Raw genomic sequence first — 18,863 nt, forward strand, 5'->3', positions numbered from 1 at the left:
CTACAAATAACTACAATTAAATACAATTAAATAAACTAACTAAAGTACAAAAAATAAAAAAAACTAAGTTACAAAAAATAAAAAATAAAAAGTTACATTTAAAAAATATTACAAAAATTTTAAGCTACTTACACATAATCTAAGCCCCCTAATAAAATAACAAAGCCCCCCAAAATAAAAAAAATGCCCTACCCTATTCTAAATTACGAAAGTTAACAGCTCTATTACCTTACTAGCCCTTAAAAGGGCCTTTTGCATTCGTCATTCGTCGGGAAGTCGTCGGTGGAAGAAGATGGCTCCGCGTCGGCTAGTCTGAAGATGGCTCAGCTCCGCTCCGGATGGATGAAGATTGAAGACGCCGCATGGATGAAGACTTCAATCAGATGGAAGACCTCTTCAGCGCCCCTTGGATGATGACTTCAATTGGATGGAAGACTTCTTCAGTGCCCCTTGGATGATGACTTCAATCGGATGGAAAACTTCTTCAGCGCCCCTTGGATGATGACTTCGCCCGCTGTGGATGTCCTCTTCTGTTCCCTCAATGGTTGGCTGGCTGAAGATGGCTAAAGGTAGGATGATCTTCATGGGGGTAGTGTTAGGTTTATTTAAGGGGGGTTTGGGTTAGAGTAGGGGTATGTGGGTGGTGGGCTTTAATGTTGGGGGGGTTGTATTTTTTTTTACAGGCAAAAGAGCTGAATACTTTGGGGCATGCCCCGCAAAAGGCCCTTTTAAGGGCTGGTAAAGTAATAGAGCTGTTAACTTTCGTAATTTAGAATAGGGTAGGGCATTTTTTTATTTTGGGGGGCTTTGTTATTTTGTTAGGGGGCTTAGATTATGTGTAAGTAGCTTAAAATTGTTGTAATATTTTTTAAATGTTTGTAACTTTTTATTTTTTGTAACTTATTTTTTTTTATTTTTTGTACTTTAGTCAGTTTATTTAATTGTATTTAATTGTAGTTATTTGTAGCTAATTAATTTAATTAATTTAATAATAGTGTAGTGTTAGGTTTAATTGTAACTTAGGTTAGGATTTATTTTACAGGTAATTGATTGAATCAGCCAATCAGATTGAGCTTGCATTCTATTGGCTGATCGGAACAGCCAATAGAATGCGAGCTCAATCTGATTGGCTGATTGGTTCAGCCAATCGGATTGAACTTCAATCTGATTGGCTGATTCAATCAGCCAATCAGATTTTTCCTACCTTAATTCCGATTGGCTGATAGAATCCTATCAGCCAATCGGAATTCAAGGGATGCCATCTTGGATGACGTCACTTAAAGGAACCGTCATTCGTCGGGAAGTCGTCGGTGGAAGAAGATGGCTCTGCGTCGGCTCGTCTGAAGATGGCTCAGCTCTGCTCCAGATGGATGAAGATTGAAGATGCCGCATGGATGAAGACTTCAATCAGATGGAAGACCTCTTCAGCGCCCCTTGGATGATGACTTCAATTGGATGGAAGACTTCTTCAGTGCCCCTTGGATGATGACTTCAATCGGATGGAAGACTTCTTCAGCGCCCCTTGGATGATGACTTCGCCCGCTGTGGATGTCCTCTTCTGTTCCATCAGTGGTCGGCTGGCTGAAGACGGCTAAAGGTAGGACGATCTTCATGGGGGTAGTGTTAGGTTTATTTAAGGGGGGTTTGGGTTAGAGTAGGGGTATGTGGGTGGTGGGTTTTAATGTTGGGGGGGTTGTATTTTTTTTTACAGGCAAAAGAGCTGAATACTTTGGGGCATGCCCCGCAAAAGGCCCTTTTAAGGGCTGGTAAAGTAATAGAGCTGTTAACTTTCGTAATTTAGAATAGGGTAGGGCATTTTTTTATTTTGGGGGGCTTTGTTATTTTGTTAGGGGGCTTAGATTATGTGTAAGTAGCTTAAAATTGTTGTAATATTTTTTAAATGTTTGTAACTTTTTATTTTTTGTAACTTAGTTTTTTTTATTTTTTGTACTTTAGTTAGTTTATTTAATTGTATTTAATTGTAGTTATTTGTAGCTAATTAATTTAATTAATTTAATAATAGTGTAGTGTTAGGTTTAATTGTAACTTAGGTTAGGATTTATTTTACAGGTAATTTTGTATTAATTTTAGCTAGGTAGTTATTAAATATTTAATAACTATTCTAACTAGCTAACATAAATACAAAGTTACCTGTAAAATAAATATAAATCCTAAAATAGCTACAATGTAATTATTAATTACATTGTAGCTATCTTAGGTTTTTTTTTACGGGTAAGTATTTAGTTTTAAATAAGAATAATTTATTTAATGATAGTGTAGTGTTAGGTGTAATTGTAACTTAGGTTAGTTTTTATTTTACAGGTAAATTTGTCTTTATTTTAACTAGGTAGCTATTAAATAGTTAATAACTATTTAATAGCTATTGTACCTAGTTAAAATAAATTGAAATTTGCCTGTAAAATAAAAATAAATCCTAAAATAGCTACAATATAATTATTAGTTATATTGTAGCTATATTAGGGTTTATTTTATAGGTAAGTATTTCGTTTTAAATAGGATTAATTTAGTTAATAAGAATAATATTTATTTAGATGTATTTAATTAATATTTAAGTTAGGTGGGTGTTAGGGTTAGGATTAGACTTAGGTTTAGGGGTTAATAATTTTATTATAGTTGCGGCGGGGTCCGGGAGCAGCGGTTTAGGGGTTAACATATTTATTATAGTTGCGGTGGGGTCTGGGAGTGGCAGTTTAGGGGTTAATCAGTTTATTATAGTGGCGGTGGGCTCCGGGAGCAGCAGTTTAGGGGGTAATACATTTATTTAGTTGCGGCGGTGTAGGGGGGGACAGATTAGGGGTGTTTAGACTTGGGTACATGTTAGGGTGTAGAAACTACCATAGGAATCAATGGGATATCGGGCAGCAGCGAACATGAACTTTCGCTATGGTCAGACTCCCATTGATTCCTATGGGAACCGCTGCCTCCAGGGCGGCGGATTAAAAACCAGGTACGCTGGGCCGGAAAAGTGCCGAGCATACCTGCTAGTCATTTGATAACTAGCAAAAGTAGTCAGATTGTGCCGAACTTGCGTTCGGAACATCTGGAGTGACGTAAGAATCGATCTGTGTCGGACTGTGTCTGGTTGATCGAAGCTTCCGTCACAAAATTCTACTTTTGCCGGTGTGTAGGGCTTGATAACTTAGGCGAATCAGCCTCGCCACAAATACGCTGCGGAATTCAAGCGTATTTGAGGTTGACGGCTTGATAACTAGAGGCCATTATGTTAACCCTTATGTGTATATATATATATATATATATATATATACTCATTCTCATGATAATTTTTTAAAATGTTTTTAGATGTTTAGAGATTGTCATTTTATTTTGTTTATTATGTCAGTGGTTATATTGAGACCAATTAGGTCTTAGTACACCTGGTTGGGTGTGTCAGGTGTTAATGAACTGGGATTGGTCATATGTTTTTATTTAAGCCAGTACTTTCATTGTATCATTAGAAGCCTGATGAAACAGACAGCAGTCTGAGAAACGCGTTGCTTGTTCTTTTAATATCTAGTGTCATGAGACACTGAGATTTTTATTTTATTAATAAAATTTGGTTTTATGTAAACCTCTTTGTGAGAGTCTGAGCTCTGTCAGTCCGGCAAGACGTTGGAGAAACCAGTTTCCTTGCAGTGTCAGTGAGCTGGGACACTGTGAGATCCCAGTCTGTTTGATTTAGCACAATTGGGTGCTGCTCCACTTGTGAGTACCTTTTTGATAACCTAACAAATCTCTTTCACCAACTGTATTACATCAGGAGGTGCCTTTGTCTTTTTGTGATTTTTTCACAGAGAAATCTTGCTCTTAATTTAGTTTAACCTGTTTAATAGCTGCTCTTTCAGATGAGTTACAAGAAGTATGTGTGTTAAGGATCTCTTTAGTTGGCAATACTTTATAATGAAATGTATTTTAAAAAATATACTTACTGGAGTTTGTTTTTTCACCAGTAGGGCAAAATAACACAGGAAACACAACAATTATCTACACCTACAGTGAGTATGTTTTTTTTTGTAACTACTAACCAATAATCAAACTGTCATGTAAAGATACCTAATGTAAAACTATCAATAAAACTCATTAGTGAAATAAATATCTCACTGAAAAACTCACCACAATGTTATCTCTTTAAAAAAAAAAGCTAAATTAATAAAGATTGGTAGCCACCCCTAGTCACAGCAGTGAGTGACAAATTAAAATTGAGTTTTTTTTTTAATCTTGCAGCCATTAACTTATTGCCACATAGTTCCACTATCAAGGATACCTGTATCACAAAAATACACTGAAAACCTCACAAGACAAACAAATAAAAACGTTCAAAAGATGTTAAAGAAAAATTAGACAATCTTGTAAGCTTTGAAATAGTTAGGAACAACATAATATTTCACAAGTCTAATCCTGAGTTTGAATAATGTGAAAAATTCAGACTATGTTGTAGATTTATCAAATGTCGGGCGGACATGATCTGCTGTAGCGGATCATGTTCACCCGACATTGATAAACGCCAACAGCATACGCTGTCGGCATTTATCATTGCACAAGCATTTCTGGTGAAATACTTGTGCAATGCTGCCCCCTGCACATTCATGGCCAATTGGCCACTAGCAGGGGGTGTCAATCATCCCGATTATACTGCTTCATATCATCCCGATTGTTACTGCTTCATAACTACTGTTTCTGGCGAGTCTGAAGACTCGCCAGAAACACGGGCCCACAAGCTCCATACGGAGCTTGATAAATGGGCCTCATAAAGTAAAATGGAGGGGCTAAAATAATATAAGTATAACAAAACATATGTAAAATATATTAAAATAAAGTATAACATCTCTCTCTCATTAACAAAAATAAGTGCATAGCAGTTAGCAACATCAACTAGGGGTTTTGGGGAAGACAACAGCTGGACAGAAAAAGGAAGTTGAACTGAGAGAAAGCAGAGAGTGTTGACATTAATGTGAGGTCATAGCAGACCTGAAAAATTGTTTTATAACTATCATCTCTCATCTATATTTCTCCACTCCCTCCTCTCTTCAATCTCTCTTGTTACCCCTCCCTTCTCTCTCAGGCTATTATCTTCTCTTTACACACTCTCTTCTCTCTCAAATCTCTTCACTCTTTTTTTCTCCACTCTTTCTTAACGCTATCTTTTTCTCCACTTTCACTTTTCCTCTACAATCTCTCTCTGCCCCTTTTAACCCTCTCAGAAGTAACAGTCTAAGCACTAATGGGGTCCCAAAAGCCCTAAAGGAATGACATATACTTGCCCTTTAATGGATTTATAATATCCCTTTAGATAATATTTGTAGACATTTACTTACTAACTTTCACTTGTCACCATTAAATTTCCACTCGCCAATGGCGAGTAGAAATTTTTAACAATATACAGTATATATATATATATATATATATATATATATATATATAAATATATATATATATATATATCTCAAAGAAAACGGAAGGCACTCTCCGTGTTATTAACACCATAATTTTAATCCATAGAAGTGACTTTTTGGGGTTTTACCCCCGTCTTCAGACAGATGTAAGTCTGAAGACGGGGGTAAAACCCTGAAACGTCACTTCTATGGATTAAAATTATGGTGTTAATAACACGGAGAGTGCCTGCTGTTTTCTTTGATGTCTACAACTTTTTTTTGCTGAGCACCCCGGACTTTAAATGACTCGTGAGTGCTAAACCGACTGGAATTATATATATATATATATATATATATATATATATATATATATATATATATATATATATATATTTATATATATATATATATATATATATATATATATATATATATATATATATATATATATATATATATATAATACATATACCTGTATATATATAAAATACATATTAAATATAAAATATAAGTTTACTATTTAAATACATTTATTAAAAGGGTTTACAAGGGACATGGTATATGTCAAGGTGCTTGACTGGGAAGATCTCAAAGTTTTATATATGTGTGGATTTATATGTGTGTATGCACTGTATATATATATATATATATATATATATATATATATACACAGTACACACACACATACATAGATTCAACAAGGTGTTGGAAATATTATTCAGAGAGTTTGGTTCATATTGACATGATAGCATCACGCAGTTGCTGCAGATTTGTTGGCTGAACATCCATGATGCGAATCTCTCGTTCCACCACATCCGAAAGGTGCACTATTGGATTGAGATCTGGTGACTGTGGGGGTCATTGGAGTACAGTGAACTCATTGTAATGTTCAAGAAAGCTTCACTATTATACTGTGCACTGCTTTAGTAAGCCGTCATGTGACTCTGCCCCCTACCGTGCATACACGAGTGCATTCTGCAGAAGCTATGGCCTGGGTAGCACCTTCCTTATATGGAAATGCCCAGGGGGGAGCTTGCTGCAAACAAAACTATGCCTGAAATAAATATGAGGGTTAAAAAAAAGAAGCAATTTTGCAGGTAAGCTTTGGCTGCATTGTATATTTAGAAACTTATGTTATTAGTACATACTATTATATGTCCCTTTAAGCACTGCTTCTCACTGGATTTGTCTGGGCCTGCTCAATACCATTAAAACATTCATGTTCTATATTTCCAGGCAAATATCTGAAGATGGGAAAACCAGGACAACAGCATAAATCTAGATAATTTGGTATTTTTTGTTTAAAGCTGTTCAAATATTACTATATATTGTTGTTTTGATTATTTGGCCAGATTTACTTAAATGAACATAAATAATTATCATACCCTCCCATTTAATGATCCTCTTTTCATACTTGGTGGAACTTGGTCGAAATCCTTTAAACATTTATTTAACACACTTAACCCTAATAGAATGTTTTTCTTAGAATTGTTTTTTTTTGTTTTGTTTTTTAGCTGAATTGTATTATGTGTTGTCTGGTTCTTGCTTGATGAATTACACATACTTGATGTCTAGGATAAACAATGAGCATTTCTGTGATCTCGAACAAGTTTTAAGGTAATTATTGAAATGTACAAACATCGGCCTCCATTACATATGCAGCGTCGCCCGCAAAATCCTCTGCCGCCAGATTTTACACGATTTTGTTATTACATATACGGCGTAGCATACAAGTTACACGCGTATATTTCACCCATCGCCCGCAATTATTACTCCCATAAGCTAACATAGAACCACGTAGCAAATCGGTATCCAATATCCAGCGCAAGGATTTACGTGGCGAAAATGGAGAAATCTTACTCCATTTTTATGGGAGCACCGTAACTCCCGAAAATGCCTGCGCATGCGCAATGTCTACCTGTCAACCACAATCCCCCACCGCAATAACTAATAAAGTCTATTAACCCCTAAATCCGCCAACCCCAACATCACAAACTACCTATTAAAACCATTAACCCCTAATCCGCCATTAACCCACAACGCAATAAACCTAATCAATTATTAACCACTAAACCGCCATAGCCCACAACGCAATAAACCTAACCCCTAACCTAACCCCCCCTAACCTAACCCCCCCTAAATGAACTAAAATTACCTAATTTACAAAATAGTAACGTTACTATTAAATTTAAAAAAAACTAACACTACTTAAAAAATAAAAATAAACTAAGTATAAATTAAAGGGGCAGTCTAATCTAAATTCTGGAGTAGACTGTCCCTTTAAGCAAGAATTACAGAAAATAATACAATCTAAGATTACAGAAAATAATAAATAAAATTACAAAATTTTAAATAAATTATACCTAATCCCCCCAAAATAAAAACACCCCCTAATCTAATAAACTACCAGCAGCCCTTAAAATTACTTTTTGCAGGGCATTGCCCCAAGATAATCAGCTCTTTTGCACAAAAAATACACACAGCCCCCCCTACCAGTAAACCCCCCACCCACCAAACCCCCCCCAAAAAACTAACACTAAAAACGCTAAACCTACCTATTGCCCTGAAAAGGGCATTTGTTGGGCATTGCCCTTAAAAGGGCATTCAGCTCTTTTGCTGCCCACCTTATCTAAATAAAATAAATCCCCCCAAAAACCCCTTAAAAAGCCTAAGTCTAACCCCCAAGTGGTCCTCACCTGTCCTGAAGTCCAGCAGAGAAGGTCCTGTTCCAGGCGGTGAAGTCTTCTTCCAAGCGGCGACCTCTTCTTTCTTCTTCCAGGAACCAGCCGGCGCGGAGTGGAGGGCGGAGTTGAAGACCGGCGACTCTGGAACTGAAGACCGGCGACTCTGGAACTGAAGACCGGCAACCGAGGAGCCATGGAGCGTGGAGGATCCTCTTCATACGATCTCCGCCGTACACTGAATAGGAATTCAAGGTACATGATTAAAAATGGCGTCCCTTGAATTCCTATTGGCTAATTTGAGCCTTCAAATTAAAACAGCCAATCGGATGAGAGCTACTGAAATCCTATTGGCTGTTCAAATTAGCCAATAGGATTTCAGTAGCTCTTATCCTTTTGGCTGATTTGAACAGCCAATAGGATTTCAGTAGCTCTCATCCGATTGGGTGATTTGAATTTGAAGGCTCAAATCAGCCAATAGGAATTAAAGGGACGCCATTTTTAATCGCGTACCTTGAATTCCTATTCAGTGTACAGCGAAGATCGTATGAAGAGGATCCTCCACGCTCCATGGCTCCGCGGTCGCCGGTCTTCAGTTCCAGAGTCGCCGGTCTTCAGTTCCAGAGTCGCCGGACTTCAACTCCGCCCTCCGCGCCGGCTGGTTCCTGGAAGAAGAAAGAAGAGGTTGCCACTTGGAAGAAGACTTCACCGCCTGGAACAGGACCTTCTCCGCTGGACTTCAGGACAGGCGAGGACCACTTTGGGGTTAGACTTAGGCTTTTTTAAGGTTTTTTTGGGGGGATTTATTTTATTTAGATAGGGTGGGCAGCAAAAGAGCTGAATGCCCTTTTAAGGGCAATGCCCAACAAATGCCCTTTTCAGGGCAATGGGTAGTTTAGCATTTTTAGTGTTAGTTTTTTTTGGGGGGGTTTGGTGGACGGGGGGTTTACTGGTAGGGGGGCTGTGTGTATTTTTTGTGCAAAAGAGCTGATTATCTTGGGGCAATGCCCTGCAAAAAGTCCTTTTAAGGGCTACTGGTAGTTTATTAGATTGGGCGTGTTTTTGATTTGGGGGGCTTTTTATTTTCATAGGGATTAGGTGTAATTTATTTAAAATTTTGTAATTTTATTTATTATTTTCTGTAATCTTAGATTTTATTATTTTCTGTAATTCTTGCTTAAAGGGACAGTCTACTCCAGAATTTTGATTAGACTGCCCCTTTAATTTTTACTTAGTTTATTTTTATTTTTTAAGTAGTGTTAGTTTTTTTTTAAAATTTAATAGCAACGTCAGTATTTTGTAAATTCGCTAATTTTACTTCATTTAGGGGGTGTTAGGTTAGGGGGTTTAGTTTAGGGGTTAGGATTATTGCGTTGTGGGCTATGGCGGTTTAGGGGTTAATAATTGATTAGGTTTATTCCGTTGTGGGTTAATGGCGGATTAGGGGTTAATGGTTTTAATAGGTAGTTTACGATGTTGGGGTTGGTGGATTTAGGGGTTAATAATTGAGTTATTACTTGCGGTGTGGGTTTGATGGCGGATATAGGGGTTGATAGTTTAAATAGGCATATTGCGTTGTGGGGGGTTGTCGGTCTAGGGGTTAATACATTTGTAATTAGTAATGAGAGGGGGGGTTGCGGATATAGGGGTTTTAAGTGTCGGGCTTATTTTTGGGAGGTGTGTTAGACTTTTACGGGAGATTTGTAATTTTCTTTACTTTTCTTAGGTGCCGGCAGTTTCTAAAGTGCCGTAAGTCACTGGCAACTCCAGAAATCTGTATTTACGCTCATTTCTGGACATCGCTAGTTTATCAGACTTACGGCACTTAGGAAATGCCGGCGCTGTATACGTAATACCCTGATGTGCGAGGTGAAATTACGGGCGGCACGGGTTTCCATGCTTGCGCCGAAACCAGCGCTGTGTATTTGATCGTGCCCCTAACAGTTGATAATAACATTTTGCAGTATTGTTAGTATATGTATTTAACATTTTTAAAAACAATCCTCTTATCTTCCAATTATTATTAATTATTAAAAAAGACAAAAAAGGGTACATATTCTGATCTTAAGCTCTTGTTCACAGACCTGTTTGTATATGACTTGCAATTCTAAAATCTATTTGTAATTCTGCCGTAGGCCTTACAGCATCTTACAGAAATGCCTTGAAGATTTGTCAGACAAATTTAAGTTGCATTTTCCCAACGAAATAGCAGACAACATCATCTTGGATGTGCACAGATACTTTTTTTTAAACTGCACACTTCTGTCTGAAGAACTTATGGACCCTCCAGAGCATGTGCTATTGGCTTTAATTATCAGTCCCATCTGCCTTATACCATTCTTGGTCACTCTTGTCGTTTGCAAGAGCAAAACTAGCAAATCACAAACTTAATGCCTGGCTACTAAAATACTTAAGCACTATTCATTGTTTCTACAACTGCCTGTGAATGTATTAGCAGATGGGCTAGACAGTTCCTGGTTTAAAAGGTGGGCCCTGCTTACTCTGGATTCATGTCCATCTGTGCTACGCCTTGAAGAAATTCAATTGCAACATAATATTCAAGATCTTTCTTGTCACCAGCCTCATCTGTGATGTTTAATTTACCTCAGGGTCTTACTGGATTTGCCTTGGATAAAATGATTTGATACATCAAGATTTCCATTGGTTAACTCTTTCAGGATCTATCGGTAATCCCCTGGGGTCCTCGGCTACATAAAATATAAATTTCATGCAATATAATCATTAAATGTTTTTCATAAAAACTGTTAATTTTTTTTTTACCTAGACCTAGCTACAAAGCTACAATATTTATTTTCAGATTATATCAGACCTCCCCACCACCATCAGACATTGATTTGTCATCAGAAAACACAAAGGATCTGCATCTTCATGAAGTTAAGCAAATTTCAGCTTCATTTTTATCTGTTTCCACATGGAAATATATTTACTTTAAATTCTGTGAAGCTTCCTTCTACATATAATGTTATCCCTTGTCAGATATCTGTATTAAATTATTTTACATAAGATAATTAAATTTGATCAAGGTATGTAAGATGAAAATGAACATATTCCCCTCTAAAGATACATCTCCAAAAAAAACTTTTACTTGTACCTATTTTTCACATTGTGAATAAATCTAGTTGGAGAAAGACATTTACCCACTGGAGATGACAGAAAAAACAGCTCCGTGAAACAACTATGATTTTAATAAGTATTGTGGCATTTTTGCAATTTCTAATTAATGTAACGACTCGACTGTCTATACAAAGACAGCTACATAATATAAAAAGACAGAATGTTTCCCAAAATGGATCAACGATTACTGTGGCATACTGGATTATTTTATTAGTGTATCATCTCTTTATATTTAAATTTTTATAGTTGAATAAATTATGAATGAAAGAAGTTATGTCAGTTTGCGGGAATAATTGAATTTGTTTTTCACGTCTTTACCACGATAACCTCTGTATTTATGTATGCATACGTATGTATATGTATTCTTAGGATATTTGTAAAAACTAAATTTGACCTGTTTTGGGCAATAGCTGAGTTTTCAACCATTTAATTCTGTATGTGTTGATTAGATGGAGTATTCAACATTGTAATTCTTAAATCTATAGCCAAGATATGTATTTGGAAACACGATTTCATGTTTGTTGCTAAACAAACTAATATATGTACAATGGATGTATTATATTTTCCTGTCTATCCAAGTTTGTTTTTGGTGAGGGCTATAGATTGTGTAACCATTATGTATTTTTTTTTTTTTTAATAAATACATAAAAATGTGTGTTGGAGTGCTTGCTATAAGTGCTTGTAAAAATGTGCATATGAAAATGAAAAGAAAATAATTGTAAAAAAGTATTAATTCATGTTATTATTTATGTTGGTGTTGATGTATTAGACAACAATCTTTGCATAACTCAATAAAGCTTACATTTGTTATTTATCAATGTACTAAAATCGAAACAATATTATTTCAAAATTCACTTTTAGGCCTAATTTCCAATGAGGTGGTAAAGTTTGGAAACTGGTGGTAAAAAAACATTTATCTGTATTAAAGTCTATGGAGAAGTTTTATGTTACTACCAGTATCCACATTTTACAACCTCAATGGAAACTAGGCCTTTGGTTTTTATCACCAATTTCAAAACTTTACCACCTCAATGGAAATGAGCCCTTAGTTAACAAGAAATGTTTTCCCAATAGTTGTAACTTTTATTCCCTGACTAATGTTATTTTTCCACCTAGAAGGGAGTAGTGGGAGACCTTTAGACAATTACCAAGGTGTAACAGTAGATGCAAAATACATGCAAAAATAGGTCTCCACTCTCCAACTTTTCACATCAAAAACTGTGTTTATTCTATGATGTTTCATGTAACCTCATCCCCTTCTTCAGAGAGCAATTAGCAAATAACCTAATATATGCCTGTAGAAATATATCACTAACCCCATATCTCACTGATAAATATCACTCATTTATTGCATGTGTATAACAAAAAATACTAAACAGTAAAACAATTGTGATATATTAAAACTGACTCCAGTTTGTTACTATATTAAAGGGACATAATACTCATATGCTACATATCTTGAAACTGATGCAGTATAACTGTAAAAAGCTGACAGGAAAATATCACCTGAGCCTCTCTATGTAAAAAAGGAAGATATTTTACCTCACAATTTCCTCAGCTCAGCAGAGTAAGTTCTGTGTAAAAAGTTATACTCAGCTGCTGCTCAGCTGCAGGTAAAAAAAAAATAAAAAAATGAAGAAATGAACAGCAGCCAATCAGCATCAGCAGTGCTGAGGTCATGAACTATTTTACGGTGATTTCATGAGATTTCACTTAACTCTCATGAGATTTCATTGTAAACTTCCTTACACTGAATAGTGAAAAAAGATGAGTGTGCATGAATGTTCGCTCCTTCCGCTGTCCCGGGACAGACATACTGATCTGCTGCTTAGAAGTCCTTTACAATGGGATGTGGCTACTGAGAAACTTTTGAGGCAAAATATCTTTCTTTTTTACGTAGAGATGTTCAGGTGATATTTTATAGTCAGCTTTTTACAGCTATGCTGCATCACTTTCAAATGCTTAAACATTTGGGTATTATGGCCCTTTAACAATTGATTCCTATGGGGAAACAAAATTTATGTTTACACCTAACACCCTAACATGAACCCTGAGTCTAAACACCCCTAATCTTACATTTATTAACCCCTAATCTGTCGCCCCCGACATTGCCACCACCTACATTATACTTATTAACCCCTAATCTGCCGCTCCGGACATCGCCCCCACCTACATTATACTTATTAACCACTAATCTGCTGCCCCAACATCGCCGACACCTACATTATATTTATTAGCCCTCAATGTCGCCGCAACCTACCTTCACTTATTAACCCATAATCTGCCCCCCCACGTCGCTGCCACTATATTAAATGTATTAACCCCTAAATCTAAGTCTAACCCTAACACCCCTAACTTAAATATAATTTAAATAAATCTAAATAAAATTCCTATCATTACCTAAATTATTCCTATTTAAAACTAAATACTTACCTATAAAATAAACCCTAAGATAGGTACAATATAACTAATAGTTACATTGTAGGAGGCTTAGGGTTTATTTTTATTTTACAGGCAAGTTTGTATTTATTTTAACTAGGTAGAATAGTTACTAAATAGTTATTAACTATTTAATAACTACCTAGCTAAAATAAATACAAAATTACCTGTAAAATAAAACCTAACCTATGTTACAATAACACCTAACACTACACTACAATTAAATAAAATCAGCTAAATTACAAAACCCCCCCACACTAAATTACAGAAAATGAAAACAAATTACAAGATCTTTAAACTAATTACACCTAATCTAATAGCCCTATCAAAATAAAAAAGCCCCCCCAAAATAAAAAAAAACCCTAGCCTAAACTAAACTAACAATAGCCCTTAAAAGGGCCTTTTGCGGGGCATTGCCCCAAAGAAATCAGCTCTTTTACCAGTAAAAAAAAAATACAAACAACCCCCACAACAGTAAAACCCACCACCCACACAACCAACCCCCCCAAATAAAAGCCTAACTAAAAAAAAACTAAACTCCCCATTGCCCTGAAAAGGGCATTTGGATGGGCATTGCCCTTAAAAGGGCATTTAGCTCTATTGCTGCCAAAAGCCCTAACCTAAAAATAAAACCCACCCAATACACCCTTAAAAAGTCCTAACACTAACCCCCTGAAGATTCACTTACCGGGAGAAGTCTTCATCCAAGCGGCAAGATGTCCTCAACGAAGCCGGCAGAAGTGGTCCTCCAGACGGGCAGAAGTGGTCCTCCAGACGGGCAGAAGTCTTCATCCAGACGGCATCTTCTATCTTCATCCATTAGGCGCGGAGCAGCTCCATCTTCAAGACATCCAGCTCGGAGCATCCTCTTCTTCCAATGTCTTCTTCTGGGATGACAGTACCTTTAAGTGACTTCATCCAAGATGGTGTCCCTTAGATTCCGATTGGCTGATAGAATTCTATCAGCCAATCGGAATTAAGGTTGAAAAAATCCTATTGGCTGATGTAATCAGCCAATAGGATTGAACTTCAATCCTATTGGCTTATCCAATCAGCCAATAGGATTGAGCTTGGATTCTATTGGCTGTTCCAATCAGCCAATAGAATGCAAGCTCAATCCTATTGGCTGATTGCATCAGTCAATAGGATTTTTTCAACCTTAATTCCAATTGGCTGATAGAATTCTATCAGCCAATCGGAATCTAAGGGATGCCATCTTGGATGACGTCATTTAAAGGTACCTTCATTCATCAAGAAGACGTCGTTGGAAGAGGATGCTCTGCGCCAGATGTCTTGAAGATGGAGCCGCTCCGCGCTGGATGGATGAAGATAGAAGATGCCGTCTGGATGAAGACTTCTGCCCGTCTGGAGGACCACTTCTGCCCATCTGGAGGACCACTTCTGCCGGCTTTATTGAGGACATCTTGCCGCTTGGATGAAGACTTCACCTGGTAAGTGAATCTTTGGGGGTTAGGATTTTTTAAGGGTGTATTGGGTGGGTTTTATTTTTAGGTTAGGGCTTTGGGCAGCAATAGAGCTAAATGCCTTTTTTATTTTGATAGGGCTATTAGATAAGGTGTAATTAGTTTAAAGATCTTGTAATTTGTTTTTTATTTTCTGTAATTTAGTGTTTGTTTGTTTTTGTAATTTAGCTAATTTTATTTAATTTATTTATTTGTATTTAATGTAGGGAATTTATTTAATTGTAGGGTTAGGTTAGATGTTAGTGTAAGACAGGTTAGGTTTTATTTTACAGGTCAATTTGTATTTATTTTAGCTAGGTAGTTATTAAATAGTTAATAACTATTTAGTAACTATTCTACCTAGTTAAAATAAATACAAACTTGCCTGTAAAATTAAAATAAACCCTAAGCTAGCTACAATGTAACTATTAGTTATATTGTAGCTAGCTTAGGGTTTATTTTATAGGTAAGTATTTAGTTTTATATAGGAATAATTTAGGTAATGATAGGAATTTTATTTAGATTTATTTAAATTATATTTAAGTTAGGGGGTGTTAGGGTTAGGGTTAGACTTAGATATAGGGGTTAATACATTTAAGATAGTGGCGGTGTCGTTGGGGGCTGCAGATTAGGGGTAAATAAATATAATAGAAAAACAAAAGAAGGCGAGGCTGGGCAAGCAGAAAAATTTAAAATTTAAAACTTAACGTTTATTGCCAAAAAGAAAGATTAGATAAAATGCAGAAATAGCAAGCAGTATGGGTCAGAATGAGCTTGAGCAGCAGCAATCTTACATGTTTCGGCTCCTGCCTTACTCATAGACTGTGCTGCTCAAAGCTCACAGGCCCCTTAAATTACAAATTCACTCTGACATCATATGCAGCAATCAAATAGTTAACCCTTACCACACCAAAAAAGAAAGAAAAAGAAAGTGAAAAAACAGAAGGATGCATTGATAACAAGACATATATTGTAGACATAATTATTTAGAATAATAAGAAAATTAGTTAATGCCTTTAAGCATCTTGTAATACTATGTAACAGTGTAATTAACTATTCATAATATATAATATGATATTGCCCACAGTGTGGATACAAAGTAAATAATACTGATCCTAAGTTGTTACTACAACTCTGATATATCAACTAGATATGCATGGGTAAACAAGAGAGGCTAGAAATAAACTGTCTATTAAATAGGCACAATGCTAAGTTAAATACTGTCTAACTTAGGGGAAACAAAACATAGGCTATAGTAATAGCCCCAATGTGTCATGATTTTATATAATCAAAAACTACTACCTTATACAGTAATACCCCTAAAGTCAAATAAACTATATTATGTACTTATGTGAAGCCTTAATATGTCTAGTCTCGAATCAAAGCTATTTTTAAATACCAAACAAGTACAGGAATCAACTTAAATCTCAAAGCCAACAATTATTTAAATAATTTTGAATGTTAAGTCCTTGTGGCATGCGGGTCTTGAGCTTGAAGATCCAAAATGCTTCGCGTGTGCGAAGCATCATGTCCTTATCACCCCCTCTTTTTGGGGTTCTTACCCTCTCTATAACCTGCCATTTGAGTGAATCGACATTTCCATTATGACAAAATTTATAATGCCTAGCTACTTCTGAGTCTGGTTCCTCTGATTTAACATCATTAATGTGTTCCTTAATCCTTTCTCTCACTTCCCTGGACGTTAGGCCCACATATTGTTTCTCACAAGGTTGGCATGTCACCAAATACACAACATAGGTGCTTCGACAGTTTGTACATGCATCCATCATGAAAACTTTCTGTGTATTAACAGACTGAAAAGTTTTTCCAGGTAATGTAAATGTACATGCCTTACATCTGGTGGCACCACATTTATAATGCCCTTTGCATTCAAGCCAACTCTGACTTCTATCCAAGGATGTTTTAACCTCACTTGGGGCCAGCATATTGCCTATGGTCATATTCTTCCTAGATACACATTTACATCCTGTCTTGACTATCTCATAAAGATCCTCATCTCCTTTTAAAAATAGCTTTGATTCGAGACTAGACATATTAAGGCTTCACATAAGTATATAATATAGTTTATTTGACTTTAGGGGTATTACTGTATAAGGTAGTAGTTTTTGATTATATAAAATCATGACACATTGGGGCTATTACTATAGCCTATGTTTTGTTTCCCCTAAGTTAGACAGTATTTAACTTAGCATTGTGCCTATTTAATAGACAGTTTATTTCTATCCTCTCTTGTTTACCCATGCATATCTAGTTGATATATCAGAGTTGTAGTAACAACTTAGGATCAGTATTATTTACTTTGTATCCACACTGTGGGCAATATCATATTATATATTATGAATAGTTAATTACACTGTTACATAGTATTACAAGATGCTTAAAGGCATTAACTAATTTTCTTATTATTCTAAATAATTATGTCTACAATATATGTCTTGTTATCAATGCATCCTTCTGTTTTTTCACTTTCTTTTTCTTTCTTTTTTGGTGTGGTAAGGGTTAACTATTTAATTGCTGCATATGATGTCAGAGTGAATTTGTAATTTAAGGGGCCTGTGAGCTTTGAGCAGCACAGTCTATGAGTAAGGCAGGAGCCGAAACATGTAAGATTGCTGCTGCTCAAGCTCATTCTGACCCATACTGCTTGCTATTTCTGCATTTTATCTAATCTTTCTTTTTTGGCAATAAACGTTAAGTTTTAAATTTTAAATTTTTCTGCTTGCCCAGCCTCGCCTTCTTTTGTTTTTCTACTAATTCCTTAATACAGACCAGCAAGTCTGTTGGCGGTTTGCGGGCTAACGCTATAGCAATACACTACTTAGACACAGCCACAGTACCTTATTGTGACGTATCAGAGTGCGGACCCATGTGGGAGGAGACAGACCGTAACCGGAAGTCCGCTTGAGCTCCACACGCCGGAGAGCACCGGGACCGGAGCACGAGCCAAACGAGCTGAAGAGCCACTTTCGAGCTTCAAGGTACTGTCCACATGTTCATTATGTGAGTTGAGAACTACAACTAGTTACGAACTGCTGTTTGAGCGCTGTTTGGGGTTCTTCTTTTGTTTGGATAAATAAATATAATGTAGGTGTCGGCGATGTTGGGGATGGCAGATTAGGTGCTAATAATATTTAACTAGTGTTTGCGAGGCGGGAGTGCGGCAGTTTAGGGGTTAATATGTTTATTCTAGTGGCGGCGATGTCCGGAGCGACAGATTAGGGGTTAAAAATGTTATTATAGTGTTTGTGATGCGGGAGGGCCTCGGTTTAGGGGTTAATAGGTAGTTTATGGGTGTTAGTGTACTTGTTAGCACTTTAGTTATGAGTTTTATGGTACAGCTTTGTAGCGTAAAACTCATAACTACTGACTTTAAAATGCATTAGGAATTTTGTCGGTATAGGCTGTACTGCTGATTGTTTCTAGTGGTATTTCTCAATGCCCAAACATGCAAGTGCATGTGAATTACTTCTGTACATGCTAACCCAGTGTCAATATGAAAATAATTTATATGTATTTAGGTGAAATAGTTTTTTATTAATCTCCCTCCTCCATCACAAAAAATCATAAGGTTTACATACAGGTTATCTTTAGTATACATCACAACATTAATTACAGATTTTATATTTCATAGAAAAAGTCTCTTAGCCCGGATAGTTTCCATACAGAGAACGGTCTATCTCTCGTTGGGTCTTTTAATAGACTGCATATGTGTTTTCTTGATTTTTGTCCTAAGA

At 36.3% G+C, this 18,863-nt stretch overlaps 1 protein-coding gene across 2 annotated transcripts in view; it reads left to right on the plus strand.

The window, feature by feature from the left end:
• Positions 1-12,020, plus strand: part of RAMP2 (receptor activity modifying protein 2) — a 113,174-nt gene extending 101,154 nt beyond the window's left edge. The window contains exons 3-5 of one of the 2 annotated variants that reach the window (XM_053699447.1): positions 3,969-4,013; positions 6,905-7,007; positions 10,207-12,020. In XM_053699447.1, coding sequence (XP_053555422.1) covers positions 3,969-4,013; positions 6,905-7,007; positions 10,207-10,462 — 404 coding nt within the window. In that variant the 3' untranslated portion in view covers positions 10,463-12,020. The remainder of the gene's footprint in view (positions 1-3,968; positions 4,014-6,904; positions 7,008-10,206) is intronic. The other variant, XM_053699454.1, reaches the window with a different exon arrangement.
• The last annotated feature ends 6,843 nt before the right edge of the window (positions 12,021-18,863 follow it).

Source organism: Bombina bombina, chromosome 1 (genome assembly GCF_027579735.1).
Source record: "Bombina bombina isolate aBomBom1 chromosome 1, aBomBom1.pri, whole genome shotgun sequence".
Taxonomy (NCBI): Eukaryota; Metazoa; Chordata; class Amphibia; order Anura; family Bombinatoridae; genus Bombina; species Bombina bombina.